The sequence below is a fragment of the Salmo salar genome, chromosome ssa03 (genome assembly GCF_905237065.1).
Source record: "Salmo salar chromosome ssa03, Ssal_v3.1, whole genome shotgun sequence".
Classification (NCBI taxonomy): domain Eukaryota; kingdom Metazoa; phylum Chordata; class Actinopteri; order Salmoniformes; family Salmonidae; genus Salmo; species Salmo salar.
In genome coordinates, this window is record NC_059444.1 from 14,688,025 (window position 1) to 14,710,104 (window position 22,080).

The following is a 22,080-nucleotide window of genomic DNA, read 5'->3' on the forward strand; positions in this document are numbered from 1 at the left end:
TTGTTTAGGTGCGGTTGGAGTCCGAACCTTTGGGGGGGGTGTACTGTCACATCCTGACCATAGTAAGATGTTATTTTCTATGGTAGAGTAGGTCAGGGCGTGACGGGGTGTTTTTTTATGTTTTGTATTTCTATGTTCATGTTCTAGTTTTGTATTTCTATGTTGTTGTTTTTTGGGATGATCTCCAATTAGAGGCAGCTGGTCCTCATTGTCTCTAATTGGAGATCATACTTAAGTAGGGTTTTTTCCCACCTGGGTTTGTGGGAGATTGATTTTGAGTTGTGTATGTTTCACCTTTGCGTCATGGTTTGTTGTTTTTTGTCATTCAGTTTATTTATGTATTGCATAGGTTCACAGTATAAATAAAATGTGGAACGACACACATGCTGCACTTTGGTCCGCTCATTCCTACAACAACCGTGACAAACATTCCAAAGTGGAATTAATAACTTCACCATGCTCAAAGGGATATTCAGTGTCTGCTTTTTTTATTTGTACCAATCTACCAATACAGAAGGTGGCCTTTGCGAGGCATTAGAAAACCTCCCTGGTCTTTGTGGTTGAATCTGCGTTTGAAATTGAATGCTCAACTGAGTGACCTTACAATTATCTGTATTTGTGGGGTACAGAGATGAGGTACTCATTCAAAAATCATGTTAAACACTATTGCACACAGAGTAAGTCGATGCAACTTATTATGATTATGCACATTTTTATTCCTGAATTTATTTAGGCTTGCCATAACAAAGGGGATGAATACTTAATGACTCAAGACATTTCAGCTTTTCATTTTTAATGAATTTCTAAACATAAAAACATAATTCCACTTTGACATTATGGGGTATTGTGTGTTGGCCAGTGACAAAAAAATCTCAATTGTATCTATTTGAAATGCTGGTGTAACACAACAAAATGTGGAAAAAGTCAAGGGGTGTGAATACTTTCTGAAGGCACTGTAAGAGACACTTGGTTAAAACTAGATTATCGTTGGTTGATGCATGATCATAGACAATGATGAGACAGCCTACAGGGAGGAGGTCAGAGACCTGGCAGTGTGATGCCAGGAAAACAACCTCTCCCTCAACGTGAGCAGAACAAAGGAGCTGAACGTGGACTACAGGAAAAGGAAGGCCGAACATGCCCCCATTCACATTGACGGGGCTGTAGTGGAGTGGATCGAGAGCTTCAAGTTCCTTGGTGTCCACATCACCAACAAACTATGGTCCAAACACACCAAGACCGTCGTGAAGAGGACACAACAACACCTATTCACGACAACACCTATTCTCAGGAGACTGAAAAGATTTGGCATGCATGGGTCCCCAGATTCTCAAAAAGTTCTACAGATGCACCACCGAGAGCATCCTGACCAGTTGCATCACCGCCTGGTATGGCAACTGCTTGGCATCCGACCATAAGGCGCTACAGAGGGTGGTGCGTATGGCCCAGTAAATCACTGGGACCAAGCTTCCTGTCATCCAGGACTTCTATAGTAGGCGGTGTCAGAGGAATGCCCAAAAAATTGTCAAAGACTCCAGTCACCCAACTCATAGACTGTGCTCTCTGCTACCACACGGCAAGCGGTACCGGAGCACCAAGTCTAGGTCCAAAAGGCTCCTTAACAGCTTCTACCCCAAGCCATAAGACTGCTGAACAATTAATTAAATGGGCACCGGGACTATTTGCATTATTTACATAATTATTATACATTTGCATTATTTTACTCTGCTGCTACTCGTTGTTTATCTATGTATAGTCACTTTACCCCTACCTACTCATTCAAGGGTTTTTCTTAATTTTTTACTGTTTTCTACATTGTAGAATAATTAAACAAATCAAAATATATTTCATATTTGAGATTCTTCAAATAGCCACCCTTTGCCTTGATGACAGCTTTGCTCACTATTGGCATTCTCTCAACCAGCTTCATGAGGAATGCATTTCAGTTAACAGGTGTGCCTTGTTAAAAGTTAATTTGTGGAATTTCATTCCTTCTTAATGCGTTTGAGCTAATCAGTTGTGTTGTGACAAGGTAGTGAGGCTATACAGAAGATAGCCCTATTTGGTAAAATACCAAGTCCATATTATGGCAATGTAACCGATGTGAAATGGCTAGTTAGTTAGCGGTGGTGTGCGCTAATAGCGTTTCAATCGGTGACGTCACTCGCTCTGAGACTTGAAGTAGGGTTGCCCCTTGTGTTGCAAGGGCCGCGGCTTTTGTGGCGCGATGGGTAACGATGCTTCGTGGGGTGTCAGTTGTTGATGTGTGCAAGGGTCCCTGGTTCGAGCCCAGGTTGGGGCGAAGAGAGGGACGGAACCTACACTGTTACAGCAAGAACAGCTCAAATAAGCAAAGAGAAATGACAGTTCATCATTACTTTAAGACATGAAGGTCAGTCAATACGGAAAATGTCAAGAACTTTGAAATATTCTCTAAGTGCAATCGCAAAAAACGTCAAGCGCAATGATGAAACTGGCTCTCATGAGGACCGCCACAGGAATGGAAGACCCAGAGTTACCTCTGCTGCGGAGGATAAGTTCATTAGAGTTACCAGCCTCAGAAAAGGCAGCCCAAATAAATGCTTCACAGAGTTCAAGTAACAGACACATCTCAACATCAACTGTTCAGAGGGAACTGTGTGAATCAGGCCTTCATGGTCGAATTCCTGCAAAGAAACCACTACTAAAGGACACCAATAAGAAGAAGAGACATGCTTGTGCCAAGCAATGGAAACGAGCAATGGAAATTAGACCGGTGGAAATTTGTCCTTTGGTCTGGAGTCCAAATTGGAGAGTTTTGGTTCTAACCGCCGTGTCTTTGTGAGATGCTGTGTGGATGAACGGATGATCTCCGCATGTGTCTTTCCCAACGTAAAGCATGGAGGAGGAGGTGTTATGGTGTGGAGGTGCTTTGTTGCTTACACTGTCTGTGATTTATTTAGAATTCAAGGCACACTTAACCAGCATGGCTACCACAGCATTCTGCAGTGATACACCATCCCATCTGGTTTGCACTTAGTGGGACTATCATTTGTTTTTCAACAGGACAATGACCCAACACACCTCCAGGCTGTGTAATGGCAATTTTACCAAGAAGGAGAATGATGGAGTGCTGCATCAGATGACCTGGCCTCCACATTCCCCCGACCTCAACCAAATTGAGATGGTTTGGGATGAGTCGGACCGCAGAGTGAAGGAAAAGCAGCCAACAAGTGCTCAGTATATGTGGGAACTCCTTCAAGACTGTTAGAAAAGCATTCTAGGTGAAACTGGTTGAGAGAATGCCAAGCTGTCATCAAGGTAAAGGGTGGCTATTTGAAAAATCTCAAATTTATTTTGATTTGTTTAACACTTTTTTGGTTACTACATGATTCCATATGTGTTATTTCATAGTTTTGATGTCTTCACTATTATTCTACAATGTAGAAAATAATAATACAAATAAAGAAAAACCCTTGAATGAGTAGGTTGTTCTAAAACTTTTGACCGGTAGTGTACATGTACAAATGACCTCAATTACCTTGACTAACCTGTACCTCCACACATTGACTCGGCACTGTTACCCCCTATATGTAGCCTCGTTATTTTTTTTGCTTAAGTTTATTTAGTAACTATTGTCTTAATTCTATTTTCTTAAAACTGCATTGTTGGTTACGGTTGTATTCGGCGCAAATAAAATTTGACTTGATATGATTTGATTTGGTGGCATCTTTCTGTGAGGAGGTGTCATGACGTTGCCCTCTTTGGACACTGCGAGCACCATCCCCCGACCTCTATACTTCTGACACCAGGCTCTGTAAGAGCGGTCGTAAATTCCTACGAGGAGACCCTCTCCTCATGGCCCCAGTATAGAGAGAACAAAGGAGTTCTTCCACCTCACAGAACTGGAGAACCGAACGATATTCAGGTTCTGGAGAAGGTATAAATGATAGGTGAAGAATCCAGCTATGAAATGGTCCATTTGGTCCAATTTTGTGAAACTCATGAGAGACAATACCGCCAAATTACCATAATCATGTTTATACAATAGCCTCAGCTATGAGACTTACATCTAAAAGGTTGTATAAAATGAATGAATAAGGATGAAACTGTTTGTGAAATTGTGTAATGTGATTTTGGACTGTTTAATGAAGGAAACTCCAATTCCCTTTGGAGTCTTAACTAAGTCCTTGGCACGCCCCTAGGGACACAGACAGGACCTGGCGTCATGAGACAGCCTTTTTCTGCTCTTCCGAATAAAACCCCCACCTTGGTTTTCTATCACCAGACCGAGCTTACCTCAATTACGAGATGGCTAAAGGTTGGAGACCAGCTTACATCTTGCTGAACTTTTAACCATACCACATGGTTAAACTCTTAGACTATCGATACCTATAGAATAAGAACAAGTCTTTGATGTTAATTACTAGTCTGCAGCTAGGAATTCGGTATCATTGAACGTGAAGACCGACAAACGCCGAAAACAGCTATTCTATAACGACATGAATGAATGTCACTCTGAACTATCCATTCTAACCACGACAGAGAGAGAGAGGGCGGACAGACTCTCCAACAGAAACTAACTTTTCAACAGAGATCCCGAAGACACACTGAGCGTAAATATATATATTGATTGCAAGTATTCCCAAATGAGTGAGCGTTCATGTGCAAAGGATTAGCATTTCAATTGTTATAATTATCAACTCTGTAGTGCCTTCTCAGTTGACCCCCCCACTCCCCTTTTGTCTAACAAGCCGCCATGCCGGTTTAGCCCACTAGGGCACATTCCTCTATCATTTCTTTGTAACGATATCTACTGTTTGTTATGCATTTCTGTGAATTACCTAGTTAGTAAATAAATGATTTTAAGACAATTGATGTATGGATGACTCATAGTGAAGACTGGGTTCGTGCAGATAACCAACAATTTACGACGTTTGGAATGAGACTGGCGTGAGGTAAATAATAAATCATTAATTCGAAGACTAATTGATCAGATATCAAAATATTTGAAAGTTATATTAGGAAAATTATAACTTTGTAATCTGAATATATTTCTTGGTGCCCCGACTTCCCAGTTAATTACAGTTACATGATTAATCAGGTTAATCGCGTAATAATAATTACAGAGAGTTATTTGATAAATATGTCTTCAGTTTTAACGACAGAGGTGAAAAGGCTTGTTTCTTATGATGGACAAGGACATCTCCTTTAGTCTATATGATGGGGCAAAATAATAAACACTGAGCCCGCCATAGTCAAAAATGTTATGATATAAGATAGAATCACAAGCCTAACAGGGGTGGGTGCCCCCCCCCCAGGCTTCAGAGCCAGTAATGTACACTCAAAGCCATTGCTACTTTTGTCTGTCACAACAAAATGGTCCTAATTCATTAATTCACACATTCATTTTCATTCATTCAGTCATTAATTCACAGAAGAACAAAAACGACCATATAATGTAAACATTTGTTTTATTTCATGCCAGGAAAGGCACATTCATACACTCAACTGAACATGTCCATATATCAGAACTGTATATGCACCTACATTCAGGCAGTGCATGAGTTCTGATGTCTAGGAATAAATGCATTAATGACATTTACACATTTTGAACCACAAATGATAGCGCACTGGATAGGACAGACTGGTTTTTTAGACATTTAGCGGAGGAAGCAAATGTGCGCCCTGCAATCCATATAGCTGTCGGAACAATCTATACAGTGCCTAAGCAGAGTGGATCAGCAGCACTTCATGGTATTTTAGACAGTCTACATGAATACATCTTCTTTTCAACAGCTAGGTCAAACTAATTTGTTCCTCAACCTACTTGTTTCCATTACTTATGCATTATCTTTCTGTACTGTTCATTGCTCATCTCCTTTGAAATTGCATAATCATCTCTCATCCTTTCTCAGAATAATGCATATGTGGATAAAGCATGTTAACAGTCAGAGAGATTGAACCAGATAGATGTGTTACTGTGCTTCCTACTTCTTAATCACAGATCAAATCACACACTCTCATTATGAGACAAGAAAACGTTCACAAATGAGCACCTGAAAACGTATGTCCTTTAGCTTATTATCATGGACGACCATTGACATTGCAAGCACAAACAGATTGACTGGAGGGTAGTGGAGGACAATGCTTTGCTATACTATCTGGTAGACAGAAGAACGACATCATTCTTAATGGTGTTACATCAAATTCAGAGGCAAAATGAGTTGCCCTATTGTTAGCTGAATAACTAGCATCAGTATTTTAAAATAATTGTTATGGACTACTCTTACATTATTTGGATTGCCTATCACCAAAGCTTTGGTCCAATTTCTCCTCTGTCCATAATGCCGCTTAGATTATACTCTCAGAGGACAGAGAAGGTTTTTGGATTTCTCAACTGTCAAAGTATATTGACAAGAAAGATCTCTAATATCTTAAAAGCCTATTCATGCAGCAACTTCAAATAGTCCAGTTAGGTTAGATAATTCATAACGTCACACAGTAAGCATAGGTTTCTAAATGCATAATATCAGACAACACCGCAAAATGTTCTTGAGGCAAAATGCTCCATGTTGGGTATAGATGAATGTGTTGATACTGACTGCAACTGACAGATATTTAGTTTGCTTAAGGATATGTTGTAACAGCTTTACTTTGGCTTGATTATATTTTATGAGGTTGCTGAACTTGTATGGCCCATTTGTTTAGATGTGTGGTGTATGTCTTGTAGTAACTTGTTGCCATAACAATTACCAATCCATCCACCACTTCCATCCAGTCAACACTTTAGTCTATAACCTGCTTAGTAGGGGATGATTACGGTGATGACCTCATGCAAACTGGATCGCAATGTGGCATGAGAACTCTTACTCCCATAATACACAACAGTCACTCATTGACTTGTATTTTATAATTGTCATTTTTTGGAAAACATTTATTAAACTAGGCAAGTCAGTTAAGAACACATTCTTATTTTCAATGACGGCCTAGGAACAGTGGGCTAACTGCCTTGTTCAGGGGCAGAAGGACATATTTTTATCTTCTCAGTTCGGGGATTTGATCTAGCAACCTTTCGGTTACTGGCCCAACCCTCTAACCACTAGGCTACGTGCCGTATTGTCTGGATAGTTTCACAGTTTTCCAAGTGAATTATTTTCCCCTTTGAAGTGAATCCATAATATGAACCCAGTTTTATAAGATCATCATTTTGTCAGGATATATTATTACTCACAAGATAATGGATGATAGGTAGCAACGCGATCCACACACCATTTAATGGTCATGCCTTCCTCGCTTTGGTTCACAATGGTCCACTCACCAACCAAGTTTGGTACTCGAGAGAATTACAAATGGATATTGTGTTTTAATAACATCCTCTGGACCCGAGGTCTGTCTGATTACATACACCACATGATGAAGCACAGACAGCTGTCAAAGGGGAAAGAGAAACACGCATCTCTGTCAGATTCCTCTTCTTTCCATCCTTTTCTTCATTCTTCTTGCCACAGTCCTATTCAAATGTCAACTCTAGCTTGGAGCACCAGGTGCCTCCCCTCCACTTCCACAACAAACTCTGGCCCTGTTAATAACAGCTCTCAGCCTGCGAGCAGCCTTAAGACCACGTGCCACCTGCCAAAGACAGGCCCTCGGATTGGGTTTGCTCATGTAAAATGAGACTCATTATTGGTTATTTGTCCATGGGCTTGTTCGGTTTTGGTGTCTGGGCGACAACACCATTGACTATAACAGTCTTGTCAGGATCAGTCTTGGCGGCGTTCTTTTTGGACATGTCAGGCTCCCATAGGAAAAACTCGTGCAGGAGGGTGTTGACTGTGTCAGGGCACTCCATCATCACCATGTGACTGCCCTCCTCGATGACTTTCAGAAAAGCAAACAGAAGGATCTGAAATTAAAAGGATAATAGTTACAGTCAAGATATATAATTTTTTACAATACGATACTAGTCATTGAATATGATGGGCTTGATATAGGGACTGTTCATAATTCATATCATAATTTTATTTAATTCTTCTTTCATAACAACTTCAAATTGAATTGATATAATGTATATTTTATATATGGGTAGTAGAGCTTCCTAACTCAATTGACATGGATTGGTATTCATAAATGTGTGTCTCCTTACCTCGGCCATGCGTTGGTCCTCATCAATGGGCACAAACTTGTCGTACATGCCATGCACCAACAGGATGGGCACGGTTAGCTCAGCGTGGTACACCTCATCCCCCTCGGGCCAGTACTGCCCGCTCATCATGGCACGCAGCACAAACGGATTCACGTTGAAGGCATTGCCCTGCTTCAGCAGCTGCTTCTCTTTGGCTCCCTGATGGGCAAACCCAGCCCTGAACATGTTGGAAAGACTCATAGCCATCAGTATTACTTGACATTCGAAATTATGTGTTACAGTAAATTCCTCTTACTCTTTGTACGCAGTAGTAGCTAAGCATTGACACTGTACACTACAGTATACTTTCTGTATGAAGAGTATCTTGGTTTTCTTTTGTCTACAGCAATAGGTTGTTGTTCTATTTGTAAAGCGATGTGTTGTCATTTTGTCTACAAATGGTGTTTTGTCTGGCAATGTGTTGTTGATTTGTCTGCACTTCAATATTGTTTTGTCTACAAATAGATGAGATGATTTCCTTACTTGAGAAAGCTCCAGGCCAGGCAGGGAGACAGGCAGTGCAGCACACAGGGAGGCAGCTGGAAGATGGAACACAGGCTGGGCTCCAGAGCTGTGGGCCCCCCTCCATTGATCATCACTACCTTGTGAACCTGGTCTGGATACTCATGGGCCAGGAAGGTACAGAACGATACCCTGAAAGGGATATAATCAAACGTGTAAAAACAATCTATTGGGAACCTGCTGTCTAATTGGTTCCATCATCATCACATTGTAATAACCCTTCCCTCTGATTCGTCCCTTCATCGTGACATCGTCATAACCCTGTTCTTTGATTGGTCCCTTAATCATGACATCGTCATAACCCTGCTCTCTAATTGGTCCCTTAATTGTGACATCATCATAATGCTGCTCTTTGATTGGTTCTTCTTCATCAGTCATTGTCAGCACCAGTTTATTATGTGTTTCAAGGCATGTTCAAATACTGTTATTCATTTACTATCATGATATTCCATCTGTTAATTGACCTAAGACATAAGATGATACTTGGTAATCAATTGACCATTCATTTTTAACAGAGAAGCAAGCATACTGACCCATAGGAGTGCCCAATGAGGATGTTGCGTTTACGGGCGTATTTCTTGAAGATGGCACGCATGTCTTCGGCCAGGGCGTAGAAGGTGTAGGCCGCCGCGATGTGGGGGGCCGTGCTGGCCCCGTGGCCTGCCAAGTCAGGTGCGATGACCTCATACCCTAGCCGCGAGAAGAAGTCCAGCTGGCTGCCCCAGATGTCCAGCGAGCCGCCGACCCCGTGCACGAAAAAGAGCGCCACGTCCGAGTGCGTCCCCTTGCAGCTGGAGATCTCCCTCTCCGAGTCAATCATCACCATGCGCTTGGGCTTTCGGCGGCGCCGGCGAGGCGGGGGCGCGGGTTTCTGCTCCCCGACCATGGACAGGGGAGGCGCGGGTTTGGGTTCAGGAGATGTGGGTACTTCCTTATAGTCGGCTAGTTCCACCTCCACGGTGCTGCAGGGCTCCAGGTCTCCATCCTGGCACTGGACGATCTCCGAGTGCAGCACGTCACCAAGGTTCTCAATGACTAGCTGGCCGTTGCGGTAGACAGTGATCTTGCGCTTGCAGTGCACACTGCTACTGTTGTTGCTGTTTCCACTGCCCTTCTCTTGCTCTGGCTCCTTTACTTGGTCCTCCTCCGTCACTACTGACGCCCGGCGCTCGGGCATGATGTGGCGAACCCTGAGGACTCTCCCAGGCTTCACTTCTACAAACTCGAAGGTGTCAGCTGGCTCAGAGGAGTCGACGGGCATCACCAGGCTGGCAGCCTTCCCAGTCAGACAGCACAGGATCCCGTCTGTAATGCTGGTCAGCATGGTGCCTGCCTGCAGAGACACATCCATGAGAAATGCCAACGAGCTATCTTTTCATTGAAAAATTTGACATTTTCAAACGGATAGGGAGTAGGTACTGTGGTAAGAACATGAGGTAATCACAGGAGGCTGGTGTCACCTCAATTGGGGAGAATGGGCTCGTGGTAATGGCTGGAACGGAATGAGTGGAATGGTATCAAATACATCAAACATGGTTTCCATGTGTTTGATGCCATTCCATTTGCTCCGTTCAAGCCATTATTATGAGCCGTCCTCCCCTCAGCAACCTCCACTGGTCAAAACACATAATAGGAAGGATCTGGTAGGCTTAACAGACAACAAAGATCAACTGTCAACAAAGATCTTTGAGCTAAAAGTTCCCCCTGGCTCTCACCACAACAATTCACCACACAGAAAACGACAGTTGTTTGCACATGACATTTGCTCCATGATAAACACCCTAGGGTTTCTCAATCATTAAGCTTTCAATTTAAAAAGTACCAGTTTCACACTGGGTTCAACGTCAGTCCATAGATAACAGTAAAAACAATACCCACTTCGTCTCAGTGTGGAGAAGCAGAATCAATTCACATAATGACCTAGACACAAACTAAGAATAGACAAGGCTCTTCCAAAATGGCCCCTGGACCCTAGGGTATAAATAGAATGTTAGCAATGGCACAGCTGGGTTCATGCCAACTGCTCACTGACTGTATGTATTCCATGTGCCAATGGGGTTTGGTTTTCAGTACACCAGCAGACAATGGTCTTTCCGAAGACAGTTATGTCCAATAATGGCTCAAGAGGTTTTTGGCAGTCGGGTATTGGAGTATTTTATATCACACTGTTCAAATATAGACACATAGACTATCAACGGGAAGCAGAACGGAAGTGGCATATCTACAATATGTGTTGGAACTTGGATCCAGACTTCATTGTTTCCTATGTACAGTAACTGTTGGTCTATCGTTCAATTATCTTATGTAAAGCTGGAGTTTATGATCTATTTATGCTTACAAATGATGATCCCGGCCATGCAAGACATTTGATTTGAGTTACACTTCCAGTCAATAACGTTCACCGATATTATTAAATCCTGCTCATAGCTACAGTCAGTGAGGTCTGGGGAAAACTACCACAGCCATTTTCAATTCTCAGAAAAGTGTTGCCTACACAACAGGGAGGCTTTTCTAATTATGAGTTTGTGGAAACCCTTCCTATAAAAGCTGACCTGACACACTGGCTTTAATCAACATTTATATTTCGCTCCTGTTATTCACACCAAGGTCACACCATTGACTTATATAAATGTCAAGCCACACACACGCGCACGCACACACACACACACAATAATAATGGCAGAGCTCTGAGGGGAAGGGTGATATGACTCAAGTTCACCCTTCTCTCACTCACTACCCACCTTTAATCACCTTCAACCCCGGATTCATATTCTAGCTTTATACATGATTTATTCACAATAGGGGGAGATGTGTCGACATTATTAATACTCGCTGGTGCATTTTAAACAGACTAAGTCTCATTGTTCTATCGCTTTACTATTACATGTAATTGAAAAGTCCATCTGTGTAATGCTTGCCATTAAAATGCTGAATAGCAGCAGATGAAACTGCTGTGTACGTACATTCCAATTCCCGACCCAGATGTGTATGCTAATCGCTGACGCTGACCTAGCGAAGTTTATTAAGAAAATGAGGTGCACTGGGAAATGAGAGGCTTCTTATGCCAAAAACAAGTTTTGTTTAGCGTAACGATTTTGAGAGTGCAGGTTTGGCGAAGGCAAGTTAATGATGTTCGGTTGAATATACAGATGGGACATCAGGAAGCAGGTCATGGGGAGAGAGGAGGGGCCATTGACCCCGGTAAATGACACCTCTGCATGAGGTGCAGCTTATTGCTCACTCTATCCCTGCCTCCACACACACAGGGGAGTTCATTAATGTATTGAAGTGGCACACAGGGATCAATGTTTGGCTGAGGGGGAGAGGGATGGAGAGAGTGAGTGAGATGAGAAAGAGAGTGTGAAGGAGAGGGAATGTGGGTAAGGAGAGGGAAGCAGGGACGGAGAGGGTGCGAGAAAGAAGGAAGGAGAGAGAAATAGAGTGAGAAAGACAGAGGGAATTTATCGAGAGTGTTGTGAAGGTTGATGCATCCTGTACTATCCTGTTTCATCTAGGAGCCAAGTGAAATGTGTGACTACCTTTCCTTGGTGGGTCAATATGGTGAGCTGCTACAAGCAGTGAGTCAGTCATTAATCATATGAACATCTGCTACCATCACAACATTCAATAGACACATCTAAATGTGTATTTATTTAACATGATGACCTCTAAATCATTACATTAAGCTTAGGGTTCAGGATAGTGGATAATATGTGTATTAGCACTGTGAAAGCCATGACATATAGGCATATACTGCAGCTCCCTTATATAATAACATCATATTGAGGTTATTATATCATCTGATGTATCAGGCATGATATAAGACTGAACAGAAAGTATGTTGGAGGTGGACTTCCCCCCAGGGGATGAGGTGATGATTGATAAACTGCGAAGAGACTTGCACTACACTCCTGTGAATACTCTATCCGCACACCGTAGCGCACTAAACAACGCACCGTGGTTCGCTAAAAAAGGGGAGTCTCGGTCTGATTCAATTCGTGACGTGGTGCGGTTCGCTGCTGGTGAGAACGCAGTCCGTACAAAGGAAAGTATTATTGTTATTGTTTGTTTGACTGCGAGCATTTGATGAAATACACGCAGCATCATAACCTGAGATCTCTGAAACGTTCGGTGAGTAGCAGCGCATTTAAGAGCGCATCCGATGAAGATTAGGGGATACCGGGGCTCTACCAAGGATATAGGCTACTGAATTCACGTCGCAGTGCTGTTTCCTCCCGTCAGCCCAAAGCGACAGTAATATGAAGATTGGGACAAGTGATGCTTCATGATAATCCCAAACGGTTTTAACGTGAGCATTTTTGTCTAATAAACAAATGACTTGCAGGGACACGTGGTTTTGTTTAGGAATTGTAGTTCGTTTACATTTGGCAATTTGAAACCAACCGGACCAAATGATTAAAAATTAAAACGATAATAACAATAGTCGAACTCTGATTTGAACTATAGCTCAAAACTATGCGTGAAAACGACCTAAAATGCAAAGGACCATTCGACTCAACGTTCCCTGACATTTAATCCCACGTATTAAGGTCGAAAATTAAAGTGAGATTTGAATATGAATTCTCGAGCATGGCGCTTGCAATGCTAGGGTTGTGGGTTCGATTCCCGTAGGGGCCCAGAACTGTAACAAAAAAATACGAAAATGTATGCACTCACTACTGTAAATCGCTCTGCATAAGAGCGTCTGCTAAATGACTAAAATGTAAATTAAATGAGTTTCCAAGTGGACTGCCTCTAAATTCTCTCACCCATGTTACTCAGCCATTTTACTATTTGATCTGCATTGCAGAATTAGGTTGATTATTCAAGCGTCATGTTTAACACACATTTGGTACGCTATGTGCTCTAGTTTTCCACCCACACACTAGGCCTCCAGTAGCCTAATACATTCTGATGCATAGGTACAGTATTCAAAATACCTGGTTTGGAGGACCACTGAATCTACGATTACAATAATGTATCAAGTCTGTAAAGAAATGCAAATGTACAATTTATAACTAGTTATGTTTGTACTACCTATAAACATATAATGTACCACAGAGCGCAGTCAAATTCAGGTAAGACAATTGAGCATACGATAATAATTGTTTTAATAATTTGTTCAAAACTATTATGAAATATTTAACCATTTGCCAAATAGCCACTACAGTAGCCTATATATATATGGTAAGAGGACCATGAGCAAGATACAGTATATACCAACAACATACAACACAAATCAATATTGAGTTGGTGTGTTGCGCATTAATGCATCATGATTGACATCTATTTATCTGAATTCCCATTATGAAACATAAAATACACTGTTTCAGATATGGTATCAATTTGAAACAACATATAGTAATAACGTTTACTGGTGCGTATGCCTATTTTTAAACGAAATTCTTACCTTACTGATGATGATTAAGGGTGATGAGGAATATGATGCTCCTCTGCCATAAGACGATAGTCAATAGGTTGTTTATAATTAACTGCAGCTGAAAAATCTGTTGCATTGGTTGCAATATTAGTATAATTCAAAAGCAATCTGCAAGATGGAGAAGTTGATAATTGGCTTTATCTAGAGATGGTTTACATCTTACTAATCAAACAAATGGAATAAGGCTTTAAATCGAAGTAATGCACACTAGGAAGGTGTGCCAATTGCAATTTTAAAATGACCATAGTAATGACAGATAGCAATGCTTTTTCAATAAGCATCCTTCGGCGCTGCGCACACGGGCTAGATTCTACCAACCCTTTTACCCTTGTTGTTTTCCGCATCCACGGAATTCTCCTCTCAGCTTCCTTCTGCTGTTGAATGACAAGAAATATAGCGAATAGGCCACAAACATTGGTTCTAGTAAAGCCAATAGGATGTCTTGTATTCCTGTTGCTAAGGCCGGGTGGGGAAATGATCAAATCAAGAGATTCACATACCATAGGCGTGTGTGTGTGTGTGTGTGTGTGTGTGTGTGTGTGTGTGTGTGTGTGTGTGTGTGTGTGTGCGTGCGTGCGTGTATGTGTATGTGTATGGTGTATGTGTATATGTGGATGTGTGTCTTGATATTTATATAAGTCAATGTGACATGTAGTTATATGGGTGAATGGATGGATGAACCCATACACATGAAATAGAAATGTAGAATACATGTGGAAAAAGATGTGAGTGAGATAAGCAGCATCAACACTGCAGCATCTGGGACTCTACATGACTCCTTCATCTGTCTGGTCAACCAGATCATTGGCCAGGTCCTTCTTGATAAGGCAGCTATTTAAATTCTTCTAAAGGGACTGAACCTCTCCAACACAGAGAACATTTCTGGGGTTCCCTCCATCTCCTCCAGAGAGCTGCCAGTGAGCTCTGTGGCCCTTCTGGATGGCACGCTGCACTGACCACCGAGAACACTACGCTCCATCAAGGGGAGTCCTGTAGCATCCTGCAGCCTTCTTCAAGAGGTCACAGCGGAATCAGAGAAATAACTGACCTCCACCAGCCTCTGCACTGCTACAGGTGGAATTGCGTTATTCTTCCTGTTCCAAGGCAGAAATGGACCATGAAAGACATTTAAGAGAATTAGAAAAGCATCTGCATGGCAAGATGGTGCTTAGGGGCCATGAAAAAGGTTACCTGCAACACCCTGAAGTTTCACAACTTAATTATCATCTGAATTATCAAAGAAATGGCACATAAAGTTGTAATTAATTTAGCATAAAAGCACAAAACAACTACTCTCCCACGTGTGCAATACAATCATATTTGAATCTCTGGCTATAAGCGATAACAGGCTGTAGAAAATATGTTACTATAAGTTACTATAAGTAATATATCTAAATACATGGTGGTAAATAAAACATGTATTTAAATATATGTTGTAATATGTGAAATGTTTTTTAAAACGTTAAAATACAAGTACTTAAATACGCATGTATTTGTCTAAAATCTACAGACTTTAAGTGGATTATCTCCATTTCAAATCAACATCTTTGCGTTCAAACGCTTGTGACCTGCACTTCGATTGGATGAAAAACGAGAGCCAATCGTAGCTCTGAATGGAACGAGGGTGATTTTCCAATTCGATGACATTCATGTTGTGCTTAGCGCATTCACCAGTGGCCTAGCTAGCTAGCTAAGTCAGTGATAAAACCCTCTAAAATATTGTCTAAAATGAATATTATCAGGTCGTCATTTTCCCGGTTTCATGGAGTGATATGCTCCACCAGGTAAATTAGCTACGATCTTCAAATGAATATGAAAAGTGTATGTTTTAGAAGTCCTCATGGTATGAAATGTTCAGGTTCCACGTATACTAGGTAGCTAGCTACTGTTGTTTAGCTAACGTACGCAGGCTAACTTTCTGCCGCCCTCAGTGTTGTCGGCTTTCTTTGCACGTTTGATGCCACCCTCCACGTCTTACAACATCAAATGTGTTGCTTACATGCTTGGATTTACTTTAAATAATGTTTGAATGTTAAGTGAACTAGCTATCCATGAACTGATGCTAACTAACTCTCATGACAAAGTCTGCTTTAAAAAACTAAACTAGCTATACATTTTCACAAACCAACAGCCATATTTTCCTAAAGCTTGAATGCGTTCGCATTCTGCTGAATAATTTGCATGGTTAAATCATAAAACTAATAACGTCCCGTACGTTTATTATCAAACAGGATTGTTGCACCACAGCTTCCAGCATCCAGTGGCCACCAGCCACGAACACTGAGTGGTTGGGTGCTGTCCCGGGCCAGTGTACCTCCCCAGACCTCTCGGTGTGGACCTCTCACATCGCAGGCAGAGGGGTCAGGGGTGTTGCAGCAACTCCCCTGGCACCACCAGCAGATTCGCACAGGGAAGCGGGGCACAGAGTATCAGCCCAAGAATATAAAGCGTAAGAGGACCCATGGCTGGATCAAGAGGATCAGCACTCAGGGTGGCATCGAGGTGATTCTCCGTAGAATGCTGAAAGGGCGAAAATCCCTGTCACACTAAGCACCCAATGGACAAACGTTTTTTGGTGAACTTATTGAAGTACCCAGGTTTTGCCAACTCTTGAGAAAATGCATAACAACTTCAAGACTTACTGGCCCAGTTTTGTGTAGAGCTGAATGTCAGTTATTGGATATGTGAAGGCAGATGTTTGTCCATGTAAATAGATATATATTTTACACACTTCGACAAATGTTTTCCCATCATGTATTTCAGCAACTATCTTGTAGAGGCTTAGAAGTAGTGCAGAGCCTTGCTGTTGCAATCAGTGAATTTGAAATGGAATATGACCTTGTTAATTCATGCAGGATGAAAGTTGTGATAAAAGACCCGAAGTTGTACATGTCAACATACAGTGGTGGGGTTGAACTAGGTCCAGAATTTGAATATTGTCATTTAATAAATGGGTGCTGGGCTATAAGCATCTGTGCTATTCAGTTGCTGCTAAAATAGATAGACCTTCTGACCTTCATCAATTTTAAAGCTAATACACATTTGTCATTCAAGTCTTTGTCTTGCTCAAATAAAAGCTCTCTGAGTTTCTGAATAAATAAACGTTGTTTTGTTGCATGAGCGTGTGCAGTTGGTACAAGTCAGTGGGGTTTGAGATGATGCAACAAATTAAATATCTACATTTCTGTGAATAATATCAACTTGTTAGGAAATTACCAATTTGAAATGATATTTGAAATAAAAAAAATAATGAATTTGTTGCTACTGCGCATGTTTCTGACCGCCTTGTTGCCGTCACGTTACATGTGAAGGCATCTGCAGTAAGGGTCAAAGCGCCTCTTCCCATTGGCGGGCTGGTTTCTCACGGAAACATTAATGACCCAATGAGCATTGTGCTGTGTCATTCTACGATTGTCCATCTTCTCCTGTAGCCAATGGAGCATCAGGCAAGAAGACGAGGAACGCCCACACACGGACTAGGAACAGAAATAGAGTAGATGGACTTGTTTTCTTATACCTCAGCTCTTGTTACGCTAAGTTGCGTGCTAAGCTAGCATTCAATGAAGTACAATATGCTTTGTAATTCAATGCAACACAGTTTTATTAGCGTTTAAGTCAAACCTAATTTTACAAATAACCCATCTTTATTGGATTGTAGCATATTCTATACGAATTTGTAAACAACCAGTGATTTCTTAGTTACGACAAAACACTGGCTATAATAGTAGCTAGCTAACGTTAGCGAGTTGCTAGCTGGATAGACAAGCTTGGCTAGTTAGCTAGCTGGTGGTCTTTGCTAGTTTATGAAATACTTGGAAATGACTTGGAATTGATGCACACATTCGTTGTACTTTGTGTAATCTTGAATATTTGAGAAAGCCAAGGCTAAATATCACATTTCGCTAACTAGCTAAGCAGGTTCGTGTTGTTGCTAGTAGATCTTCCACGCGCATCAGCTAACGTTAGCTAGCAACTTTTTTGTCTGTGTGTTGTCTTTCTGGGGTGAAAAGCCACCATGGATAAGGTAACGTCTCTTTCTTTTCTTTTAGGTAGTTATCAAGCTAAACATGTAACAGTTACGCTATGGGGGGGGGACAGTTGACTGCTAACTAACGTTAGTTGGCTACCACGTTTTTAGTTTGAACTCGCTAACGTAGTTAGACAATGTGTTTACTTTTGGGTCCTCAACTGACTTAGCTAACTAACTGGATATGACTGTTAGAAAAGAGACATGTTTCATGATATAGGCCCAATATATTGTCCCTCACTAACTACTCATCTTATGTATTAGCTCGCTAACTAGCTATGTCATTTGTGTAGGTACAGTAATTTCTCAGTTGGCTATCCAGGAACATGTTTCCCAATCCTACTGTTCAGACTTGAAGTATCCTAAAAGTTTGAATAGTCTGTCAGCCTGGGTCATTTCTCACACTTGCCACTTTTCTTAAACAGGCAGATTTTTTAAAAGGACTACCTGTCTTCAACAAAAGCAATTTCAGCAGATTTCATGCAGACTCTGTCTGCAAAACTTCAGTAAGTGTCATCCTGCCATATAATTTCTGTACGTCAATGATATCTGAAATGAATGGGATTGTTTGGCATTTCACCTGTATTGGAGATCATGAATTGCTAAAGTCCAAAATAGATATTGTGCCAAACAATGCCATCATTTAGTTGATCTTTGTTATATTTCTTGATGTTTGAGACTTTCAGTTAGTGGACTCATACTTGATTTAAACTCTTGTCACTGATTTCTGTATTTGTTTCAGAACCGGAGGCCCTCTGTGTATCTTCCAATTCGGGAGTATCCATCAGAACAGAGTGAGTGTCCCCTCTGATTCAATTGGTACTCTGTTGCCACAGTATCTGTGCTGATGTGTACTTTGGATGAGAATAGTGTGAAGTTTGAGTAATAAAGGTTACACATTATTGCTCTATATTTACAACATTAATGCATTATTTGTGATTTATATTGGTTTTGATCTGATATATATTTCCTTCAAGTCATTGTCACAGAGAAGACAAATATTCTATTGAGATACCTTCACCAACAGTGGGACAAAAAGGTAAAGTTATGGGAAAGTTGATACCTTGGAAAGTCATAATGTATTGTTCCTTTACACAATATGGGCACTGTATTGTTTAATGTATGTTAGCTAGTTTTCCAACCCCTCCATGTCTTTTGTCTTAACAGAATGCAGCCAAAAAGCGGGAGCAGGAGCACAGTGAGGGGGAGAACACTGCACCTCCGCGGAAAATTGCCAGAACGGACAGTCAGGAGTTGAATGAGGACTCGTAGAGTGCTGTGTCATCAACATGCAACACACACACAATTATGGATAAAGAAGCACACAAGCAAAGTGCATTTGACAGACAGGACAGACCACTGCCTACATTGTTCAACATGATCTTGGGATGCTGACAGTTTTGTCTCTTTGTATTTTATTTCCTTTTGTATTTTTCTTTTCCCTTGACTTCGATTGGCACATAGCTGAAAAGCTCTGCCTTGATAACAAAAGGCACAATAACATTATCTCCTCCCCCTCAAATTCATTTTTGCTTGACCATGTTTCTACATTTCTATTGCTCTGTTTGCTTTTATTAATTTACTTGTACTTCATTTGTACTTTGACCTGTTTTAATTTTTTTTTTTTTTTAAAGTCATGTCCATTTAATCAATTAAATTGCATGCCATTTATATATATCCTTCTGGGCTTGGAGTGAATAGAATATGGTCTCCGTTGCCTCAGTTTAAGTTTGTGATTATACTGTTACACTGAAGGATGTGTGAGAGATCCCCAACAATTATTACGGTGACTGGAAAATGACGACAGTGTTTAGACTTTAGATTGAATTAGTCTCAGGTTATTATGGGGAATGCTGTCTCAAAAGGCTGTATCCGTGAAGGTGTTGATGTCTCTCCTGGTTTGAGTGATTAATTGCCTTAATGGAAATGTGTTTCTTGGTCATTTAAGGACCCTCCCTCTGTTTACATTGTGATGTCATTGGAGGAAATACACACTGTTAATGAGGGGGTGTGGATTTGGAGAATGCTGCCACGGGGTCATATTGGGGCTCATTTAAAGGCATACCAAATGCAAACCTTTAGAGCTCACCACCTTGTAGTCCTAAAAAACTGAGCCCCAAAACTGTTACATTCCTATGGGAGAAATAATGGGGTTTTGGGGTAAACACAGGCTTAGGACATCTTAACTGTTTTGTTCAATGAGATAATGAGTAAGTTAACATGACCTTTATGAATTATGAAGCCTTTGTCCTTGTTTTAATTACATAAATGCTTCAAAATTCACAAAAAGTGACGTTAGCTGATTAATATTATTTCATTGAACAAAACGTATAAGATTTAATCCTGTGTTTACCACCGACCTTATTTTCGGCATTTATCCAAAACCCCTCCCATAACCGTATTCATTTTTCCATAGGCTTTGGCCAACGAGACATGACTGAGTTAGTGCCTACAAAAAGACGCCATTACTATTGCTCTCTTATACAGTATAAAAACAGACCAATGTTGTAGCAACACATAACAAATGATGCTCAATGTGTTTGTCAAAACTTTGTTTCCCCCTAGACTCTAACAGCTGGATTGCCATCACATCTAGAATTATCTTGAAACAGATAAGTGTTTGTGGATATTATAACACTTATTACTGTTAACATGGTATGGCTCCACAAGTAAACATATAGCTAGCTGCCAAGACTAAACTTGGCTCAGGTACTTTGATGGCTCCACAAGTAAAACCATAGCTGCTAAGTTGCAACTTGGCATAATCGATCTGTGTGAACCTATAGTATATGTCTTGCTTTAGTCAATATGTGGGATACATGTGCAATTCAGGTGTATAGAACCTTGTCTCAAAGTGGTCTGCCGTATAAGGCGTGCTGTTAAACTGTTAATGTGGGGCCTAGTTGTGTTTGTAACATTATCGACAGCTGTAAATACACAAGCGGAGAGTATTGTTCCTGATCCGCTCTCTCTATCCTTCTGCTGCTACTTACAAAGATCTGGTATTGTCTAGTGAGTCGTTAATCCTGTCCAAACTATGGGTTATAAAGTTTGTGTGTATATGGTTTGCTTCTTCAGACCATTATCAAGTAATAGTTCAAGGACTTGCAGGGTCCAGAACCTTTAGATCATTGGATCCTTGTATCTTACCTGTTTGAATGCATGTACAGTTTAAACTCTGCAGGCCATATGTTTAAGGTGGTGTCAACTCATCTTGTTTGAGTTGATCTTGAGGCTGGCTGACGATCAGATACCATTATGTTCCTTGGTGAAGCTAGCTGTCTACATGTGTTAATGTTGAGACTTCTTTCCACAGGTAGACACGTTTTGAAGATGATGCACTCCCTCCCTCATTCAGTTCTCAACAGTAAACTGTGTGATGACCAGTATAGACATTGTGTGCTGTGATTTAAACTGTGTGAATGTGGGGCCATGCCATATAAAAGCACTTGTCTTGGGACCTTACTCCTGTTGATTTCAATGAAAATGCTTTAAATATTTGCCCATGAAATTTTGAGGTCATTTTCTGACCATTGACTTTTCAAATGGGCAAAAGTTTGTTGATTGTTTCTCTTTAAAACCAACAGCTGCAAGCTAAAAAAACAGCACATTTTCCGGTTGATCTCATATGGCAATGACCCTCTGCAAAGATGTGCTTTCAAGAGTACTTTATGTTTCAATACTTTGGATCATTGGTCTCAATAAAGTGATCTAGGAAGTGTCAAGTTGCTGATGAACGTTTGTTTGTACTGTCTACTGTCCATGAGGTTTGTGTTTCCTTCTTCTAATATTGGAATTCACCAAAACATATTTTGCATACACGCAAAGGTGGCTAGTAAATTAATATAACTACAGACGACAGGAATTGGCAGGCTACGTGGTAAAGTTGCCATGGCAGCTGTGTTAAAAAAGTGATGCGTTACATTT

General features: G+C 41.0%; 3 protein-coding genes across 3 annotated transcripts; 2 read left to right on the forward strand and 1 right to left on the reverse strand.

The window, feature by feature from the left end:
* Nucleotides 1-5,436: 5,436 nt before the first annotated feature.
* LOC106598953 (protein ABHD8) lies at nucleotides 5,437-14,495 on the reverse strand. The gene is made up of 5 exons (XM_014189985.2): nucleotides 14,097-14,495; nucleotides 9,220-10,019; nucleotides 8,648-8,818; nucleotides 8,126-8,342; nucleotides 5,437-7,885 (listed from the first exon to the last, which is right to left on the reverse strand). The coding sequence occupies exons 2-5, from the start codon at nucleotides 10,008-10,010 to the stop codon at nucleotides 7,670-7,672; spliced, it is 1,395 nt and encodes a 464-aa protein (XP_014045460.2). The 5' UTR covers nucleotides 10,011-10,019; nucleotides 14,097-14,495; the 3' UTR covers nucleotides 5,437-7,669.
* A 1,267-nt stretch (nucleotides 14,496-15,762) lies between these two features.
* LOC106598958 (54S ribosomal protein L34, mitochondrial) lies at nucleotides 15,763-17,243 on the forward strand. Its single transcript, XM_014189988.2, is given in 3 exon segments — nucleotides 15,763-15,910; nucleotides 16,358-16,474; nucleotides 16,476-17,243. Coding segments are annotated over 3 exon segments (330 nt in total). The 5' UTR covers nucleotides 15,763-15,898; the 3' UTR covers nucleotides 16,677-17,243.
* A 376-nt stretch (nucleotides 17,244-17,619) lies between these two features.
* LOC106598960 (DET1- and DDB1-associated protein 1) lies at nucleotides 17,620-21,874 on the forward strand. Its single transcript, XM_014189990.2, has 5 exons — nucleotides 17,620-18,150; nucleotides 18,579-18,659; nucleotides 18,896-18,947; nucleotides 19,131-19,192; nucleotides 19,321-21,874. Exons 1-5 carry the CDS (start codon nucleotides 18,142-18,144, stop codon nucleotides 19,423-19,425), a joined length of 309 nt encoding a protein of 102 aa, XP_014045465.1. The 5' UTR covers nucleotides 17,620-18,141; the 3' UTR covers nucleotides 19,426-21,874.
* Nucleotides 21,875-22,080: the final 206 nt, after the last annotated feature.

Excerpts from the sequence above, each read along its gene's own strand:
- LOC106598960 (XM_014189990.2), top strand. Across the intron at positions 18,948-19,130 it reads GGAGTATCCATCAGAACAGA|TCATTGTCACAGAGAAGACA; the intron begins GTGAGTGTCCCC and ends ATTTCCTTCAAG. Across the intron at positions 19,193-19,320 it reads ACCAACAGTGGGACAAAAAG|AATGCAGCCAAAAAGCGGGA; the intron begins GTAAAGTTATGG and ends TTGTCTTAACAG.
- LOC106598953 (XM_014189985.2), bottom strand. The coding sequence starts at position 10,010 with ATGCTGACCAGCATTACAGACGGGATCCTGTGCTGTCTGACTGGGAAG. Across the intron at positions 8,343-8,647 it reads CTGGCCTGGAGCTTTCTCAA|GGCTGGGTTTGCCCATCAGG; the intron begins GTAAGGAAATCA and ends CAACATGTTCAG. Across the intron at positions 7,886-8,125 it reads AGGACCAACGCATGGCCGAG|ATCCTTCTGTTTGCTTTTCT; the intron begins GTAAGGAGACAC and ends TTTTAATTTCAG.